At 41.4% G+C, this 20,790-nt stretch overlaps 1 protein-coding gene and 1 long non-coding RNA gene across 2 annotated transcripts in view; one reads left to right on the top strand and one right to left on the bottom strand.

Annotated features, from left to right (window-relative positions):
• Window positions 1–256: 256 nt before the first annotated feature.
• Window positions 257–20,705, top strand: ZNF365 (zinc finger protein 365). The gene is made up of 5 exons (XM_061197959.1): window positions 257–1,005; window positions 13,084–13,264; window positions 19,520–19,557; window positions 20,293–20,558; window positions 20,667–20,705. Exons 1-4 carry the CDS (start codon window positions 263–265, stop codon window positions 20,552–20,554), a joined length of 1,224 nt encoding a protein of 407 aa, XP_061053942.1. The 5' UTR covers window positions 257–262; the 3' UTR covers window positions 20,555–20,558; window positions 20,667–20,705.
• The window catches only part of LOC133096392 (uncharacterized), a 395,413-nt gene continuing 389,328 nt past the window's right edge, over window positions 14,706–20,790 (bottom strand). The window contains exons 7-9 of the long non-coding RNA XR_009701773.1: window positions 18,585–18,844; window positions 15,385–15,450; window positions 14,706–14,783 (exon numbers count right to left, since the gene is read on the bottom strand). This is a non-coding gene — a long non-coding RNA (uncharacterized LOC133096392). The remainder of the gene's footprint in view (window positions 14,784–15,384; window positions 15,451–18,584; window positions 18,845–20,790) is intronic.

Here is a 20,790-nt window from a genome sequence, read left to right as displayed (position 1 = left end):
GCCTCTGTCTCAACTACTCACCTCTATCGTTTAGTGCAAAAGCAGCAGTAGACAATATGCAAATGAGTGGAATGTGGCTAGATTTGGCCCATGGATTGTAGGTTTTTAATTTTAGTAATAAGATATTAAATGCAAAAGTCATTTGGAATTTAAAAGCCTCTGTCCTCATGGAGATGATCAGCGACAATCATTTCAGTAGCATTTTTTAAACAGATGTGCCAATTACCTGTTTTATTCTCCCCTGCCCAGGACTTTGAGAGTAATGCAACAGAAGGCTTTTGAGGAAAGCAGATACCCCTGGCAGGAGTCCTTTGAGAATGTCGCTGTGTGCCTGCCATTCCGCTGCCCGAGGTGTGGGGACCATACCAGATTTAGAAGCCTGTCCTCATTGAGGGCCCATCTGGAATTCAGTCACAGCTACCAGGAAAGAACCCTCTTGACAAAATGCAGCCTCTTTCCGTCCCTCAAAGACACAGACCTAGTCAGTTCCTCAGAACCCCTGAAACAGGGAAAATTGCAGAGCTGTGGCAACATAGTGAAGCAGAAACCGAGCTATGTTAACTTGTGTAGCATTTCGCATGAACACTGCAAGGACAGGAAGCCATTCGAGGTGGTGGCAGAGAGGCCTGTGTCCTATGTGCAGACCTACACTACGGTAGACCTACGTGCAGACTCGCTGGATGGCCCGAGGTCCAGTCCTGGCCTTCCCACCTCAGACACCAAAGCAGCTTTCGAGGCACATGTCAGAGAAAAATTCAATCGGATGGTCGAGGCCGTGGACAGGACCATTGAGAAGAGAATCGATAAACTCACCAAAGAGCTGGCCCAGAAAACGGCTGAACTGTTGGAAGTTCGGGCAGCTTTTGTGCAGCTGACTCAGAAAAAGCAGGAGGTGCAGAGACGAGAGCGGGCCCTGAATAGACAGGTGGATGTGGCCGTGGAGATGATCGCAGGGCTGAGGCAACGCCTGACGGAATCCGAAGAGGAGCTTCTCAGGAAAGAAGAGTAAGTGGCGTTGAAACAGGATGCTAACCCCGTTGCTTTAGGCACTTCCCACCCCCTCCCAAGTTACACTCGAATGTTAAGCAAGGTTTGGTTTTAATTACTTGCAGGTACCTTGGCTACATCTCCCATTGATATAGTTGAATGTAGGAGGCATAAGGCTTTTAATACTATTTACCCTCTCCACTGTGGTCTCCAGCTCAGCAACATGAAAGTCGAAATATTGAATGCCTTCTCACCTTGGAAACTGTAAACCACTACAAATAATTTTTTTAGAGAGAGGAGTAGTGCAGTCTGTTCATGGGACCCTTTCCTGGCCGTGGTCGTGGGTGGGGTGGGGAGGGGGGTTGGGAGGGAGTTGAGCGGGAAGGCAGAAAGGGAGTGCTAGGGGACCCTTTCCGTCTCACTGACAGTCTCCAGGCAATAAAATCAAGAACATGAGAGGCTGTCTTATTCAAGTATACTCTAAATATAAATAATTTTGGCTTCTTTGCCATTTTGGATTACCTGTCCATATTAATTACATGTCAGTAGTGGAGAATCTGTTAATTATAATTTTTATTTTGAAGAAGCAGACATTAGGAGACCCAGAGGAAGCTTCTGAGATTTCCATACTCTTCTGATTTAAGTTTGAGAATTTTCTTTTTGTAAAATACTAGACTAAGTCATGCCTGCTTGCAAAGAGTTGACACGGGTTTTTACAAGTTATAGGTGATCAGAGAAGCTATTACTTTAAAAATTATCACACTTGGAAAAGCATTTCCTTATCAATGAGTATGGATTCAACCCAAACTAGAAAAGTATATGTAACAATGCAGTGTTATTTCCCAAATGCTTAATGTTGGATTTAATTTTAAATGGAGGCTCAGAATTCACAGAACCAAAGAATGTAAAAATTGATTGACTGAAACAGCCTAAAAGGCAGGTTTTCAAATAAGTTGAGTTCTATTATACAGATTGACTTAATTTCATGCTTTCTTTGCCCTGTGGCACTCTTCTATTTTGTGTTGTCTCTTAAAATGTAGTAAATTAAAGCTTCTCTACTTGGTAAGAGGCTGAGAAACCCTATATATTAAAGAGATCATCACTTGCTATTACTAAATGCTTACTGCCTACCTAGAGGGAAAGCCTGCTCTGCTCAACTAGATAATTTTAAAATCATGCAGTGAGGACGGCTTTGAATCAGCCATTGATTTATTGATACTTTGCTCCTAGGGAGATGATCTCCATCGAAAAATGTTTCTCTCTCGGCTCTTGATGTTTCCTGGTGGGAAGCTAGTGCCTTGACCTGCTATAGCACCCAGGGTGACTAACACTGCACCACTGAAAAACTGGCAGATGGGGTTGCTCTATGTGCAGAGAAAAGCCTAGAATTAAATTAGTGATATTTCTGTTTGATTGACGAGCACTGAATTTAAAAGGCAACCAAATTAATTGTGTGCATTTACTTGTTTGTCATGTTTTATTTATTAAGTACACAAGTAATAATGGACATGGGATTTGGGGTGGTGGTTGCCTGGAGTATGGGGAAACAATATGATGGTAGGGAGGAACATATGGTTAGATCTAGGTTATTGTCAAGGATCTACGTTTTATTTTGGGTGGTGTGTTCAAGGGTGCTTTATTATTAAAAATAACTGGTTAACTAACGTTAGTAAAAGTGGGCCATGCATGAATCCATAGTGATAATATGTTATATATGGTTAATCCAGTGCTGTTACCTGAGGACCAATTAAAAAACTAAATATACTTGTAAAAAAAAACATTTAACAGGGTAAAATTGTATGTGTTAAAAGTCCTCCCTCCTCACCAAACATCCCCCACCCCACCCTCTGGAGACAGCCACTGTTTAGTTCAGTGACTGTCCTTCTAGACCTTTCCTGTGTCCATACAATCACATGTACTTTTTATGCACATACAGAGTTACTGTGTTTTCCCAAGCGGAATCATGACACATACTAATCTAATCAGTTTGTTATTGATGAATACATGGTTTTGTTCCATTTTTCCTGATATTAAAAATAATGTCTCAGTTAACATCCTTGTACATATATCTTCATTCATGTCTTTGGGTGTATACCTGTGGGTAAATTATGAGTTGATTTTTAGTATGACATTTTTGAACTACCAGGGGAAAAAAAGCAATGACATTTAAAAAAACACTTTAAATGAAAATTCAGTGAAACTGCCTTAAACTTTTCAACATAAAATAAACAAATTCTTCATTTTGTTAAGCCTTCATTTGGCCTGTGCCATTAATTTCTGTATTCAAGCCTCAAATAATCACTCTTTCTGTACATAAAATAGAACTGAAAGAGTCTTCTTTCCAGGAAGGACAGTGGAGCTCTTGGTCTGAGAGAGCAACTGTGGCCAACAGCCTCAGTGGCTACAGTGTCTAAACCCCCCACCTCAAAATGGGGAGCAGAGCAAGCCAGCTGCCCATCTGTCACACTCCTGAAACCAGGGTGATTTGACTACATCTGCCTGGCTGGGCCATGCTCCTTCCTTCCACCGCTCCCTCACAGTGCTAAGCCTTCCACCAAAGAGATGACCTTTCACGTATGGAAGACCTGCTTGGCCAACGAACATACCGGGAGCTGTGCTCTCCAGTTAAACCCCTCCAAACGAGCTCTCAAGGCCCATTTGTGAGAAGAAGTAGGTTGTTACAGTCCCATTTGAAATTGACTTAAACTCTGGGGACCCTTTAAGACACAGATAATAGATTTGGTTTAAAAAAAAGCAAACACCTAGTATTTGACATTCACATGAGGCTCTCTTGCTTATGGATTTTCCCCATAACTTTAAAATTCTTTCTTTCATACCGGAAAAAAAAAAAAAGACTTGAGGGCTGATTCTGCCTTGAGGCCATCTGTAGGCTGAATCAACTCGGATTACAGAAGTCATATATATGCTCTGTAACAGAGGAGATTGTTTGAATTGGCAGTGTTTTGTACTTTTGTCCTGAGTCTCATTGTACCTCCACAGAGAGGTGTCTTTATGTTTCTGGAGTGCAAATCCAAGAAACTGCTCATTGTCTTCACAAAGTTTGTGCAGCTTTAAAAGTCCTATGGAAACAGGTACTGTATTTACTTGTTCAAGAGTATTCAGAGCTTGTAGGGTAGCACTGCCCATAATCAGGTAAATCAGTCCCAGCCAACCTTGCAGTAAGGTATCCCTTAACAAGAAAGGACAGATTGTAGCTGATTCCTGGCTGAGTTGGTGACCTGGGGTTTGGAGAACATCAGTGTAATAGCAGTAATCCTAAATTTACTTGCACACTCATCTGTTGGTAAGGTTGGAAGGCCCTGACTGAGCACCTGTGATGTGCCCAGCACTGTGCTAGGTGTGTTTGGGGGACATGAAATTCTTGGTCTTTTTCCCTAAGGAACTTACACGCTACATAGGAAGAATAAAACATACCCATGTTCAAACTCAGGGTAGTTTGAACAAGTGCTTAAATACAAGCCACAGTTTCAAGTTGGTGAACATTAGAGAACGCGTTTTCCCGTGTGGTGAGGCCAAACTGAAGGAGTGAGGAGGAAGGGTGGGATTTGCATTGGTAGCTGGAGGACAGTGACATACTGAAGGACATCAGAGAGGTGACTGTTAGAAACGAACCCTGAGGGGACTGTGTAATTTTAGTTCTGGAAGGTACCCACCTTCATTTTACAGATTTGGAAAATAAAGCCCAGAACAGTAGAATGACAAGGACAAAAATTTAGTAGCAAAGCTGAAACGGGAACCCAAGTTCCCTATCTCTCTGCTGAGTGCTTTTTCCATTAATTCACTATGCTTCAGCCAGACTTTTGAAAATACGGTATTTGCCCAGAGTATCAAGACTTAGGTAATACCAAATCTGGCCCATTTTGGAATGGGCTTGCTTCTCTGCTGTGTTGGGAGGGCTGCCATGGTGACATCATTTATTTTTCTGATGAGATTGAAGAAAATGTCAGGTGGCATCAAAGGTGTTGGGAAATGGGGAAATGGTAGCGTCATCAGTATAGCTGTGATACTAAGCTTCTGGAACACCAACCCAGGACTTGTAACTTCCAACAAGGGCTTTTAACTTGACCCTCTGGATGTCTGTTCCCAGTCAGGGTAGAGTATGTGCCACTACCAGCCTTTGATGGCAGTGAGGGACCTCTTTGTAATTCCATCTCTAATTTCCATCCTGCTCCCGTGCGATCTATGACAGATAGGATCTTTCCCTTCTTCCTTCATCATTTGACTTGTTCCCAGCCTGGTGTCAGCCCGAAGACAAATCTTTATTGATTGCTTGCTGAATGCCAGGTACTGTTCTAGGTTCTGGTCATACAGTGATAACCAAATGAGTCCAGTTCCTGCTTTCATGACAGGAGTAGACCAGCAGATAAATTAGGCATTAATCATCATTAGGGGTATGTTAAAAGAGACATCGAGGGGTGGCTTGAACCAGGAATGTCCATTTAGGTTTCTATCCAAAGCTGGCTGTAGAATGCTGTCCTGTGAAGGACAAGTTTGACTTGGTAACTTGCTTTGCACAACTAAACCCTCTTGCCACTTAATTACGTCTTTCCCATTTTTGATCAGCTAAAGCAGTGAGTGGACAGCATGGTCTCCAGACTGATCCATAGCTAGGAAGCAGGCCAAGAAAAATCATGTTAGATGCAGAGTTCAGTGGGACGGGGAGGTGTCTGTTTGCTCCACATTTTCCTGCATTTATGTAAATGGGGTCCTCTCTATCCAGGCTGTGTTCCATGCAGACTTACAAACCAATGTAGGAAAAACTGGATGTCAAATATTCCCTCTTAGAGATGGCATCTGGTAAAATTTGGAGACCCCCCCCCCCAAAAAATGTCTATTTGTCTCTCTCATGTCTGTCCCTCCCTCCCCATACTACCCTCTCTGTCTGGACTGAGGGGCTTAGAATGTGGTTTTGATCTATTTATAAAAATAATTTGACCTTCTCCTTAGAGTTATTTTTTAAGTTCTTAATTAGAACCATATATTACACTTTTTGGTGTGTTCCAGGAAGTCAAAAAGGAGAGATGAGGCAAAGGGCTGACAAGAGTAGAAATGTGACATGGCTCCCGATGTGTGGCAGGTGCGGATTCCACCCTGTGGGCCCCACCAGGGACACAGGAGCTGACCCCGAGCTCTGAGTGTGCAGCCTGGCTTCCAGTGCTCGGAGGTGGTTGGCTTCAGCTTTATGATTTGCCTCGTGGCTGACATTACAGTCTGTCTGAGGTGTTCTGTGATCAGTAGCTAGGCTATTTTTAGCCAGGGGTATTTTTACTGTTTCATATACCTCTGAAGAGGTTCATAAATCAGTAATGCAAAATGAAATTTAAATAACTTGGTAGAACTTTGCCCTTGGGATAAGAAGCTGTTAAAGTGTTGTTTAAGAACAGGAGAGAGGCATCAATTTTAGATCCCACCTCCATTTCTGCAGCAGGTACCTGTGTTGTAGGTTACTTACTGGTTTTATGCCCCAATGCTTGTCTGGAAAAAGAGACAAGGAAACCTAAGTATCTTTTAGTCAGCTAAAGATTTTTGACTAGAGATGTAGTTAGACATCTCATGCATTCAGCAGAAATTTGTGGAGTCTCTGTTGTATGCTGGGCTCAACATTAGGTGCTGTGGGAATCACAGTGTAGGAGCAGGCCAGGGCCCTGAACTCACTGATTTTGTGATTGACGGCGTCAGTGGCATGATGAGTCCCTGCAGTGTGTGCTGTGATAGGTTGCATGGTCTGTGGGAGAATACAGCAGGTCACCCAGCCCACACCTAGGCGAGTGGAGCCCTCAGGTTAGAGGGATCATTAGAGTGGGGGCTTGGGAAGGGACCCTGGTGGAGGGAACAGCATCTGCAGAAGAAAGCATTTGGCTTGTAGGCTGAGTGGAGTTCACTGATGCTGGAGCAGAAAGGAGGTGATGTGCAGTGATGAGACCCGAGGGGATTGTAAGGCTAAAGGATGGCCACGAAAGGTGGAAACGTAGGGAGATGGACATGATAAATGGTTTGTTGATAGTAGATTACAGTGAGTAATATGATCAGTGTGTCGTCCCTCATTAACAATGCATAGTTCGGGACTTCCCTGGTGGTCCAGTGGGTAGGACTCCGTGCTCCCAATGCAGGGGGCCCGGGTTCCATCCCTGGTCGGGGAACTAGATCCTGCATGCCGCAACTGGGAGTCTGCATGCCGCAACTAAGAAGTCCACATGACGCAACTAAAGATCCCATATGCTGCAACGAAGATCCAGCGTGCCGCAACTAAGACCCTTCACAGCCAAAATAAATAAGCAAATATTTAAAACAAACAAACAAAAACAATGCATAGTTCAATGCCAACGTAAAATCGCAATGAACACCACGGTGCATTAACGTGCATTTCCCTCTATCTCTACAACTGCTTCTAGAGTGTGTTGTTCACATGATAGTATATCTTTGATTTTTTTTTTGAAATTAACCCATCTTTAACCCACCTCAGAAGAAGGAATTGAAGGGGTTCAATCTGTAAAAAATAAAATATTATCTATGTTTTAGACCTTATAACCATCCTGTAAGTAAATGAGTACATGAGTGAACAAATTTTTTTTTCTCAGTAAAACTTTGATTGTACTGAAGGGGCTTTTTCACTCAGTGCCTCCTTCTACTGTGTTTGTTTCTGAATGCCTGTGAATCTCAGGATACTGAAAGATTTCTAGGTCTGCAAATCATTCAGCATGATAATGAACTTCAGGCCAGTTTCTTATACTATAGTGGTATTCTGGTATTTGTTCCTTTAGTATCAGATATTGCTTTAAATAAGCATATTTTCCACTGAAACTTAAAACCTTGATTTCAGTCATTTTTAACCTTTTTAAAAAAAATAAATAAGAAGTCAAAGATAGGGCTGGAAGCAGCCTAGAATCAGTTAGTTAATTTCCCCAGAGCTGGTCTGCACCCACACCTGGATTGAATTTCAGGTTTGCCCTTATCTTCTCATCTGGCCTTCCAGCTTTACATTGTATTCTGAGTTAGCGTTGAGAACTTAAAATAAAACCACACAGGTCTTTTACTCTGCTGTCTGATAGCATGTGTTATTCTTTTTCTTAGTCACATTCAGCCCAGCTTTGTAATTTTGTATTTATTTCAGTATTTGTTTCTTTTAATGTCTGCTTCCCCCACTATGTGAGGTGTCTGTGCAGGACAGCCAGATCCAGCCTGCCACCTGTTTTTGTGGAGCCCCGTGCTAAGAATAGTTTTTATATTTTTAAATGCTTGAAAAAATTCAAAAGAGAAATAATAATTCGTGATATATGAAAATTATATGAAATTCAAATTTCAGTGTCCGTAAATTAAGTTTTATTGTTACACAGCCTCTGTGGCTCTTTTGTGCTAGGCAGACTTGAGTAGTTGCAACGGAGACCATACGGACTGCAGAGCCTAAAATTTTACTCCCTGGCCCTTTACAGAAAAAGTTGGCTGACCCCTGGTTAGACAGTAAGCTTCATGAGGACAGCCACCGGTTCATGAATGCCCTCGCACTAAGCCCAGTACCTTGTAGCGTTCAGTAGATGTTCGTTGAGTTCCTGAATAATGGAGTAAATAAATGTATGGATTGTGGCTGCATCGTACTAGAGTTCTAGCCCACGTCGTCCACCCTTACCAGAGTTCTGAGGTTTAGGATCACCCTGTACATGGCATGGCAGCAGTTCTCAAACTTTTTGGCCTCGCTTCCCCTTACATTCTTAAAAAAATCTGAGGACCCCAAGAAGCTTTTCTCTGTGTGGGTTTTATCTATCAATATTTACTGTATTAATAATTAAAATTTAGAAAGTAAAAAAGACACTAATGCATATAAAAATAATGATATTAAATCCATTACTTGTTAACATAACATATTTTTGTGAAAAAGAACAATTTTCCCAAAAACAATTTAGTGAAAAGAGTGGTATTATTTTCAAAGTTTTGCAAATACTTTTAATGCCTGGCTTAATAGGAGGCAGCTGAACCTTAGTTCTACCTTTAATCTGTTGCAAATTTGTTGTTTTGGTTGAAGTAGATGAAGGAAATCCAGTCTCACACAGATATGTAGTAGGAAAATGGAGAGGTATGTTAATAGCCTTTTGAGAGAATAGTGGATATTCTGCTTTGATATTATGCCAGAGCTTGACAATTGGTAGTTTCTCAAAGGTTAATTGCAATGTGGAATCTGAAACCACATCAGTGAACAAACATTTCCTTCTCCCCTCCATTGAAATCCATTGGTCTGTCTTGCACTTTGAATGGATATTTTACTGTTTGGAGTATAATTATTAAAGAAAGTACAAATGCAAAGTAGTTAAATCTCTTTCTTTTTCATTCAGGAAATTCACAAGATTCCTTGGGAAAATAAGAGGTGTTTCTGGATATTGTTAATCCAGACTGAACAGGATGCGAAAGGGGGATTTGAAGTTGTGTACATGTGCTATTCCACAATTAATCACTAGGTTCTGTTCCTGTTTTTATCTAATACAGATACCCAAACACAATCTTAGTATGAACTTCTCCAGCCCTCCTCTCGTGTAACTTCTCTTTTAAGATTAAATCATCACTGTTTTAACTGTCTTTTTTTCTTTTTTTTTCTTAGTTGATGTGAAACATCCATAAACTGAAATTAGGTTAGCATTGGTGCCAGGTTGGTTGGAAAAAAGGGTATTAACTTCTTAGCTTTAAGGGACAAAATAACTGAATGAGGGAGGTTAGAAAAAGATGCTTCAGTTTTACAACATGACATAACACTCCACAATCAACTAGTGGCATTAATGTTTTAAAAAATTTTATATGGAACTGGTAATAAAACATCACATGATTTAAAAATGCAGCCACAATCATAAGCTGTATTGCATTCAGATTTGTTTTCTTGCTTTTGAGATGTTAATTCTATGGGATTAAGCTGTCAAATATTGCTGTCTTATATTCTAAACTGTACAGCCTGAGAGCTCAAGAACAGTAAATATGCACAGAGAAAAAAAAAGACTGGAAAAAATACACCAGAATGTTCACAGTAGTTACCTCTGGGTGGTAGCATTATGGGTCATTTTTTGTTTCTTCCCTGTCCTTTTTAAACATTGACTACAACAAATATTTATTGAATATTATGTGTCATGTATTGTACTGAGTGATAGGCTTACAGCAAAGAACAAAAAGCTGATTCAGTCCCTGCTCAGTTAGATCTTCCATAGGTCACTTTTTGTATTTCCCATAATAAACATGAAATATTTCTGTAATGAGATAAATATAGTAAATATTATAAACCAAAATGAATTGAAAAAATACACTGGCTCTTTTTTCTATGTTTTTGGTTTTGGTGGGCGAGAGGGTTGTGGGTTTTTGGTTGTTTCCCCTGTAAGTACCAATTTGGAGACTGGTTTATGAGTCTGTTATCCTAAACATCACCAAACATCACCACTAAACATCACTTGACTCCAAATGAATTGAAGCCTTGATGTTGGAAAGAGGAAGGAGCAGCCATTTCCTGGGCTTTGTTTTCGGTGGTGCTTTTGAGCTGTGTGAAGATATTCCATCCAAAGGTTCTCAGTTGTAACTAAGAACCATGACAGGGCTGGATGTGGCACCTGGATGGACCCTCCACTGTTTTGCTGCTGGTTGGGGTTTGTGACTTACCTGGGAGGCAGGTCAGAGCCAAATGACGGCAGAGCTTGAAAACTGGCTTGTGTCCGTGGCTTGAACAGCTTGGAAAGTGCACATCTTCTATTCAGGGCTCATACGGAAACATCTGGAAATAAACTTGAAACTTAATGATGAAAGAGAACTTTCCAAAAGGACTCTTATTTCCTATATGTGACTACTTCTTAGCTACTGAAAGATAATGGAATTATTATGGGCTCTGGGTTTATGTTTGATCTGGATAGGAAACTAGAAAAAAGGGGACTGGTATGATGAGCAATTTTTGGAGTGAATCATTGTTAGAACCAGTCTCTTTTCTGTTTTTATAAATATATAATTTTATAAATATATAACATTTTATAGAGACGTTTGACTCTGTAGGAAGTGTCAGAAAAGTTTCAGTATGGCCAAGTGTGATGTAATATATTTATGAGAGAAAAGTCATGACTAATTGTAAAAGTGGCTCCCTGACTAGTTGTACAGAATAAGGATCTGGAAGCCACCACCAACTGTTTTGCAGAGACCTTCTTTGAAACTATGACTTCCTGCGCTGAACATCCCTGAAGTTCTACTCTCAAGAAATTATGGAGCTTAGCAGAAAATAAAAATCAAGTGGAGGTTGAGAAGATTCAGAGAAGGCAATGAATTTAATGAACTCTCTAGAACAACTGCATGAGGTTAGATTTAAAAAAACAGGATTTTTAAATCTAAAATGAATGAAGTTTAGGGTGACAATGATCAGAGTCCTTAGAATCTTGGTTCTTCGTGAGTAGAACATGGCCAGAAAAATGAGGGACCACTCTTTGAAGGTTGAGAGTTCAAAGACACATAAAGGAAATACTATATCCAACAGGTAGTGAAATTATGGAATTCATTAGCTCCAGTGAGTGTGACAAAACATACAAAGGGGATGGCCAAAAAGATCTTCATGATTTCTTATTAAGTGAGGCAAATCAAATGAGAGAATTGTGATACTGTATACCTATTGGTAGTACTGATTTGTGTGTGTGTGTGTGTGTGGGTGTATGTGTATTTGTAGAGATGTTTGTGAGGATGGTTACCAAAATGTAAATAGTGGTGGTCTTAGGATAATGGGGTTTCAGGTGATATTTTCTTCATTATATTTTAATGTGTTTGAATTTTTTATAAAGAACTTATTTAGTTATAATTCAGTAAAGTATTATTTTCATACTTGCATTAGAAATAAAAAGATTATAAAATAGTAATATAGTTATTAAAATTTTTCTGGATTTCTGAATCACAATGAATTATGTAGGTAAAGGTATTTTGCTCAACTTTTTAGGGAAGGGCAACCTGAACATGGCTTCTCCTATGTCAGCTAAAGTAGCCTCCCCAACAGACCTTGGATCTACCTCAAGATGGCAGTTCTTGGACTGTTTCATTCTTAGCTCAAAAATATACTATTGGACATGGTGACTCATTTTATATGCTTTGGTGCTCAGTGTGGCCTCTTGCTTCCATACTTCCTTCCCTGTAGTCTTTTCTTCCCCAATAGCCGGACTTATAAAATGTAAGTCAGAACTTTTCTCAAAAGTGGCCAGTGGTTTCCCATCTCATAATAAAATCTGACACACTGACCTGTGAGGCCCCACCTGGCTCCCTGCTCTGGCTGTCCTCCCCTCCCCACTCTGCTCTGTCCTTGCAGGCCTCCTTGCTGTACCTCAGACCATTCTGCACATTCCCACCAAGGACCTGGCTTGCTCTTCCCAGCTATCTGCATGGCTGTTCCTTGCTTCCTGGTGTCTGTTCAAATGCTGCCCCATCCAAAAGGTTGTCCTGACTTTGCTTTCTATAGTTTCACTTACTCCTTCCCTTCCTCCATCATTCGCTGTCCCCTTGCCCTGTTTCTCCTTAGCACTTACCACCATATGACATATATGTTTATTTGTATTTTTTTAAAATATATTTATTTATTTATTTATGGCTGCGTTGGGTCTTCGTTGCTGCGCGCGGGCTTTCTCTAGCTGCAGCGAGCGGGGGGGCTACTCTACTGTTTGTTGCAGTGCGCGGGCTTCTCATTGCGGTGGCTTCTCTTGTTGTGGAGCACGGGCTGTAGAGCGCACGGGCTTCAGTAGATGCGGCACATGGGCTCAGTAGTTGTGGCTCACGGGCCTAGATGCTCTGCAGCATGTGGGATCTTCCCGGACCAGGGCTCGAACCCATGTCCCCCGCATTGGCAGGCGGACTCCCAACCACTGCGCCACCAGGGAAGCCCTTATTTGTATATTTTATAGTGACTATCTTCTTCTACTAAAATGTAGTCTCTAAGTGTATCACTTAAAATGTAATTTTATCTCTTTTATCATGCTGTGGCCATACTGCCTAGGGCAGTACCTGACACATAGTAGGCACTCAGTAAATATGTATTGAATGAATGAATTCCTGTCTCGCTTCTCCATTTTGTGTTCTGATGTTTTTGCCTTGCAGAGAAGTGGTTACATTCAACCATTTCCTGGAAGCAGCCGCTGAGAAGGAGGTTCAAGGGAAAGCTCGGCTCCAGGACTTTATTGAGAATCTGCTGCACCGGGTAGAACTGGCGGAAAAGCAGTTGGAGTACTATCACAGCCAGCAGGCCGCTGGCCTCCGCCGGGACACCAGTGAGCACGTGGTGAGTCATGCAGGCCCCGCACCAGGTGTGAGGGCTGTGATAAACCAGGTGGGGTCAAGGACAGAAGAAAAGGGAACTGGGGAATGATTTGCAGGAATTTTCTAGACATCATTTGAAAGCACTGCCCTGGCCATGCCTGTGTCATGGAAGTGATACAGGTGAGTTCAAGACACTTGGAAGTAAGCAACATCCTGGATGCACGGTCTCCATTTCTTCACCCTCCAGCTCCACACCAAGCTGAGTTGGTAGAAATATTTTTATATTGTAGGATCACAGTTTGAAGTATACAAAGAAATCATCTGTCCCTACCTTGGTGTCAAGTATATTGGAAGTCATTATCCTGTTTTGGAGCTCTTCAAGGAATCTTCTGAAAACTTTCATGCTTCTTAATTAGCAAAATTTAACCACATTTTTTCTTTAATAGGAAGGAAAACACTATTTGGTAGTCTCTATAGGTGAAACATTCTTTAAGTAGATTTTCAAAAAGACTAAGAAAAATTCACAGGTGATATGCTATAATACATTTTTGCATACAATTTTACATATGGTTTCAGGGACTTAAAAAACTGCTAGAGCTCAAATGAGAATCCTGAATATGGATGAAGGTCCAGACTCTCATAAGTGGCTTTTTTTTGGGCTGCATTGGGTCTTCGGTGCTGCGCGAGGGCTTTCTCTAGTTGTGGCGAGCGGGGGCTACTCTTTGTTGTGGTGCACGGGCTTCTCATTGCGGTGGCTTCTCTTGTTGCGGAGCACGGGCTCTAGGTGCACGGGCTTCAGTAGTTGCAGCACGTGGGCTCAGCAGTTGTGGCGCACACGGGCTTAGTTGCTCCACGGCATGTGGGATCTTCCTGGACGTGGACGGAACCCGTGTCCCCTGCATTGGCAGGCGGATTCTTAACCATTGCGCCACCAGGGAAGGCCCTCATAAGTGGCTTGATCAAGATTACCTGGTCTCTTTGGAGGGTGGGGTGTTTACAAATAACCATGCTGTAGGTGACGGAGGTGGATGGTCATATTTGCCCTCTATACAATTTCCTTGGTGGTATAAACAACAAAGCCAAAGAATGGATTTTTGAAAACCTAAAGTGGTTTATTTATAACATTTTCATTATCCATTGAATTTTATTTATGCTTACCACCTTCCCAGAAGATTTAAAGATGATTCTTTTACTAACCCCCAAATGGACTATGTATATGAGGAAAAGAAAAATAGGAAACATTTATGCTAACCAAAAGGTTAGTAAGGTTGCTATTGGTTGATTGAAAAGTTTAGGTTGAGCAGTCTGGAAGCCAAGATTAACAGGAAACATGATTAAATAATCGAAAAAGGAATGAAATGAAAGGCATGTGGATAAAAGAAGGAAGACCGGAGGGAGAGAGACAGCAGGAAAGAACAGAGACATGGAGGAATGAAAGAAATGAAGAATCTTACACAGTGCCTCCTGTAGTAACGTTCCCTCAGCCTGCAAGCCGTACAGTTGGGCAAGCGCCAGAACTTCCCAGTCAGGAACAAAGTAGACTGGAAGGAAGTAAATGTGTTATGTTTGTGAGGTTTCAGTAACTGTCATCAAAGCAGTTTCAGCTACCTGACGTATTTATTATTTTCCAGGTGGGTGTCTGTGGTCTCCTGAGAAGGAAGACCCTCCTCGATTCCCCTGTCACCTCCTTGGGAAATGCAAGAGTGCAGTCTCGGCTGGAGGGACACTCTGAGCCCTTTCCTGCCTCCTTCTTCCCCCTTGCCATCTCTCAGGGGAGGGTTGTGGCATGAGGTCACTGAGCCCAGAGGTGAGGTGAGAGGGCCTGGCTTCTAGATCATTCCCACCCTGCTTCTGACTGGATGAGACAGTTTGTCTTCCTGGGCCTATCATTCTTCTATAAAATGAAGCAGTTGGACTAGATGCTGTATAAGGGCTTTTGGCCTCTTAAATTCTCTGATCATCACCTGACTTTGGTGGTTAGGAATTCTAAAATTAAAATGTAGCCATGATATTTTCAGTATTTAGGCTTATTAGTAACCCAGAACTAAGAAATGTATAAATTATTAGTAACCCAGAGCTAAGAAGGTCTCAGAGAAAATAATGGAAGGCAACGAGAAAGAAAGGAAGCCCATTAGTTCTCACCTTTATTTATATTTCTGTGCTCACTTCTTCTGCTGACTTTACTTTTCCAGCTTGGAAACTGAACACCTTTTAAAAGACATGGCCAGTCATTACTTCTCATCCTGCTGTATCATGTAATCAAAAGTTGAACAGCATCTCAGCTCTTCTAGTCAGATGTATAGATATAAAATTATGTGTGTGTATGTGTACACATAACATATATATACACACACGTACACATAAGTATGTATATACATACACACACACACACATATATATACACACACACATGTACATACAAATATGGTAGGACATTTAATTAATAAATATTTGTTTTTGTTCTTTATGTCCCAAAACCTGACATCATCTGCCTTCTTCAGATTTGATCTACATAAGGAAGAGTTGACTAATTCAGATCAAATAAAGTGCAGTTAAGATTGTAGCAGGGAATTTAGAAGTGAGAGCTGTCTGTGAGTAGGGCATGATCAGGCTGTCGTGAGGTGAGCTGACTTTTGGAGGGAGGACACATTGCCCTGAGAAGACCAAGAATGAGATGTTTGATTTCTGAAAGTATGGGCAGATGTGGTTTCCCCTGTTTTCACGTATAGTCCTCTAAACTCTACTTTGGACCATAGTGTACCACGTTATGAGACAGTCTACAAACCCTAAGACCATTTTACCTTTTTACTTAGTCTATTTCATCATAATAAAATACATTCACCACGTCTTTGATGTAATTAAACTACTCAGTCTGACCTCTCTGGTATCTGTGGCTATGGATACATGGAAGAACTTGGATTCTTTTAGCAGGAAAACCTTTGAATCGTATCTTTAGTAACCTATTTGGCCCAGCTGAATGAAGGTGCAGGGCACCAAGAAGCCTAGGCTTCTGGAGCCTCAGCCCCGCCCAGGAGAGCTCCTTGCCGCAGTGCACCCCAGGATGGAGCAGAACTTTCTGACTGACTGCCCCCACCTCCGCTCCCTCCTCCAGAACAGTGGGGAATGCTGTCAGGAGCCTGGCTGGCTCTTGCCGTCTCCAACAAGGCTGCTGTACAGAAACAGTGCAGCCTTGTCATCTCCCTTCTTTTCCAACCCCCAGTTCCCTCCCTCTCTCCTCTTCCCTCTTTTTCTCATTACCACCTCCAGAGAGTAGTGACATTTCTAGATTGACGTGTTTAAATTGCTTCTTTCTAAGATGTCTTCTAGCTTTAAGATTCTTTTGTGCTCTAGAAAAATTTCCTTCCCCCTCTTATTTAGTGCCTTTTCTGAAATAATGTTTCGGCATATGTATCTTTCTTTCCCTTAATCCTCTTAAGCATTTATGTTCTTTTTCACCTGGCTGATTTCTAAAAATGTAATATGCTTACTCAGATAATTTGTCTGTATGCTCAGAAACATGCTGTCGAATTAGACACAAAGTGACCTAATATCCCATCTGCCAAAATCACTCAGAGAACTGCTCAAATGGAAGGTCATGAAATAGCTTGGATAATCTTATTTTAAGCATTGCATTTATTTCCTGCAGGTTGCTAAATTAGGACTAGCAGTAATTCATTTAACGTATTTACTGGGGATGCAGTGCTTACTGGGTGCTGAGGAAACTGCTGTGAACGAGATCGATGAGGTCCCTGGTCTCAGGGAGGAGGGGCACACAATAAGCAAACAGATAATGAAGATAATTTCGTATAGTGATAACTACTATAAAGAAAAAAGTAAGATGATATGTTTGAGATGGCCACTTTAGCTTTAGCAAAAAGCTTTCAAAAAAAGCCTTGCTGAAGAGGTAACATTTACACTGTGACCTGAATAACAAGGACGCAGCTCTGTGAAAATTTGGAAGTGGAATATTCTAGGCAAAGGAATAGGAAATGCAGCTGCCTCAGGAGGGAACAAGCTTGGCATGTTTGAGTGGTGGGTGATAAGTCAGAGAGGTAGGAAGGATCCAGATCAGGCTGGGGCTTCTTGGTCATATAAGGAGTTTGCATATGTTCCGTTGCACACGGGGAAGCCATTGGAAGGTTTTAAGTAGGAGGTGATCTGTGTTTTAGCAAAATCACTCTGCTGCTCGGTGGGGAATTGACTGGAGGGATGCAAGAATGAGCGACAAGTTAGAAGGCTCTTCTCTTGTGGCAGGTGAGGGGGGATGGCAGCTTGGGTAGAACCGAGTAGAGAGAGGTGAAGGGTATCGGATATGTTCTTGGAGGAAAATTGACAAGACCAGTTGGCCTTGCTGAAGGATTAGATTTAGCTGGTGAGGGAAAGTGAGGAGTCAAAAATGAGTCCAAGGTTTTGGCCTGAAAAATTGAGTATATACAGAGGGGAAGTTGGAGGAGGGCTAGGTGTCCAGTTTCCCAAAACCTGTAATAACCTGAGACACCGTATTTGTCTTTTAGAAGTACTTAAATTGGCTCTCAGTGCAAGGTTATTTATATTTTTTCAACCCGAAACCTTGACCAAGGACTCTCTTGATCCCCATCTTCATACCCTCCTCTCCCTAAATAAAAGGCAAAGTAGTTGGACCAGGAGAAAATGGAGGTAGGTAGTTGGGCTAAGTGGGAAGAGCATTTCCATCTGCCTGAGGCTGTGGAGGCCAGAAGGAACACTGGCCTCTTGTGTTCATAGGGAGGAGAGCACATGAAATTCTTTGGTGCCTGTGATATCGGCCCCACCTCCACCCCAAGCCTCATAATCTAGCAGATCACTGTTGGCCTTTTCCCCGGTGAGAGAAGCACACACACACACTTTTGCATAAAATTCCAAAGGGAATTATGTACCCATATGCAATACATCATTACGCTATACGCTTGCATACATAGATAAAGTTGAAAACATTTTGTCATGCCTCAATAATAATAATTTTTTTTTAAGAGGGAAAGTATTTAAAGGAAGAAAAACCCTGTAAGTTTTTAGAGTTTATATACACACTAAAATCCATTCAAGGAGCCCAGCTGATGGGGAGCAGGGGCAGGCGGACTGGGAGAAAGAGGATAGAAATGCTGATGCCTTTGGGGTTCCCGGAAACTACCAGTCTGGTGTTTGCCGGAGCCATCTGTTCCCCCTTCTTTGTATACTGCAAGACCTCATGACCCTCATGCAAGGAATGTGTCTTTTTCTGTTCACGTTTACTACTCTCATGCTAAACCCAGCCAGTGAGGACAGGGTCAGCAATAATGCTGACTTTCAATTGTGTCCCAAGGCAGAAGGCAGGAGTCCCATCTTACCTTCTTAGGCACGTGACCCTCAGAAGTCTGCTGAAGAAAGCTGCTTTCTGATTTGCTTCTGACTAAAGCTCAAGCTTCACACAGAAGACCTGGAGGAAGATCCTGTTATGCTGAGCGTGGTTTTTCGGGTGATTTGAGTATAGCAGGGATGCATGTCTTGGCCACGCTGCGCCAAGATGGCCCTTTCTCCACATTCTCTTTGTCGTCCTCTTCTTCTGTCAGTCTGCCTGCGGATGTGACTCCACTTCTTTCAGTAAAGGCTGCATGAGGGAGGTTGGGAATACGCTATAAATACACTTGCCTATAAAGTGTCTGGTGACATCTGGAACACAAAATGATAATTATCATTTATTCTGCAAATGATATTCTGAGCCCAGCCACAAAAGTGCATGCAGATATTTTATTGAGAGTGGAAAATAACCTCAAAGATAGATGGCCTCAGGACATTTGTGGAGTTGGTCTTCGTATGCTTTCATTTTAGAAATGATGTATTTTAGGCAATAAACATTTTATGCCAATTTTCCCCGTAGTTGATACACTGTGACCAGACATAGCTGTAGTAAATTAGCTGCAAATACAGCCTGAATCAATCAAGAAATAATGGCACATTATTCCAGTTTTTAAAAACATGTTTCTTCAAGTGTTGTTCTCTGGAGGGGCTGTTTAACTTTTTCAAATTTTTGAGACCTGCTGATACTGGCTTCTTGGAAACCTCAGCAGAGGGAGCCACAGAGGCTTCCTGAGTAAGCAGAGCTGAGCATGAAACGTTCTTGTTCTCTGCGGTGATGGATGGTGCCATGGGCAGTGATCCCGATACCAGTTACCGGCTTCTTTAATGGGAATACAATTTCTTAAAAATACAAGCAAGGAGGATTTTAAAAACCAAATCCAACCTTTAAGTGAAGTAATGTTTTGTCTTATTTGTTTTCCTTCAGCTTACAGATATCTCCTCAAATAGGAAATCCAAATGCCTGTATGTATATCTTTTTATACTTAGGCTATTTGATAATGTTTGCATAATATGTTTTCCTGTTGCACTTTATATGATATCTATAATATAAATGGATTTGAGAGTTTCAGGAGAAAATTTACCTGCTTGTGTACCTAACTTTCTAAAATGTGGATGTGACTTTTAACTCTGCTAATAGTCTGTGAGTATATGGCAGTATGATAGTACTGCAGGAGTCTTTTACAAATATTGTATAATATAACTTTCTCTTATTGTGCTATAGTGTAGTCGTAATATCTCTATAGCACTATTAATGTAGTGTGCACACTAATTTATATATATATATATAAATTTATACTGTGAATCATATACTTTATGATAGCTGTACTACAGATTTGTTTGAATCCCCAGAAGTCACTTAAAGAGTCAAGAGATATGGGTTCTGGTCCCATCTTCTCCATAGACCACTGTATGTATTACCCTGGATAGTCATTTAAGTTTTCTATACCTCAGTTTTTATCACTGGTAAATAAGACTAGTAATATCTCCCTGGGAATTTAGTATCATGAGATCACTTCATGAAGGCCATAGAAATTTTTGGAAGAAAAATATCAATATATATTATTTGTTTTACTGGCAGTATTATTGCCACCTTAGCATGCAGGAGTGATTGTTCCATGAGTAGTTTTTATTCTTTTAAGGATTTAAAGAAATCTTTCTTTCTGCTCATCTCCCTCCTCCCCCCCCAACCATTTGTAGAAGCCGAGGGCACCCACATTCTGTGTGTAACCACCCTGATCTCAAGACCCATTTCCATCCAAAGGGAAGGAGCTACCTGAAAAAAGCCAAGGATGACAGAGCCAGCATGCAGCCTGCTAAGTCCATGCACGAACAGGCCGAGTCCCCAAGAGAACTCTGCAGACCAGCAAAAAAAGGGGAGCCTCTAGGATTTACCCGGAAAGGCAACATAAGGCCCAAAATGGCCAAAAAAAAGCCAACAGCGATTGTGAACATCATCTAAAAGGGTGGGTGGCTCTGGACAACCACTACTGGGCTTTGGGAATGTTGTTCTAGGGGTCAGTAATGTTCTTTTAGACACAAGCCATCATAAAACACATTTCATGTCCATACAGGCACCTGGATTAAGCAGAATTTAACAAACGGAAATCTCGGTGAACCAGAATTTTTTACAAGTCCCTTTTGGAAGCAAGAGGCAAATTACAGAAAGAATTTTTGAAAAATGAAAGCAGTCTTATT

The sequence above is a fragment of the Eubalaena glacialis genome, chromosome 1, assembly GCF_028564815.1.
Source record: "Eubalaena glacialis isolate mEubGla1 chromosome 1, mEubGla1.1.hap2.+ XY, whole genome shotgun sequence".
Taxonomy (NCBI): domain Eukaryota; kingdom Metazoa; phylum Chordata; class Mammalia; order Artiodactyla; family Balaenidae; genus Eubalaena; species Eubalaena glacialis.
Note: the sequence above shows the minus strand (reverse complement) of the source record. Positions and strands in the feature narration are given on the sequence as shown.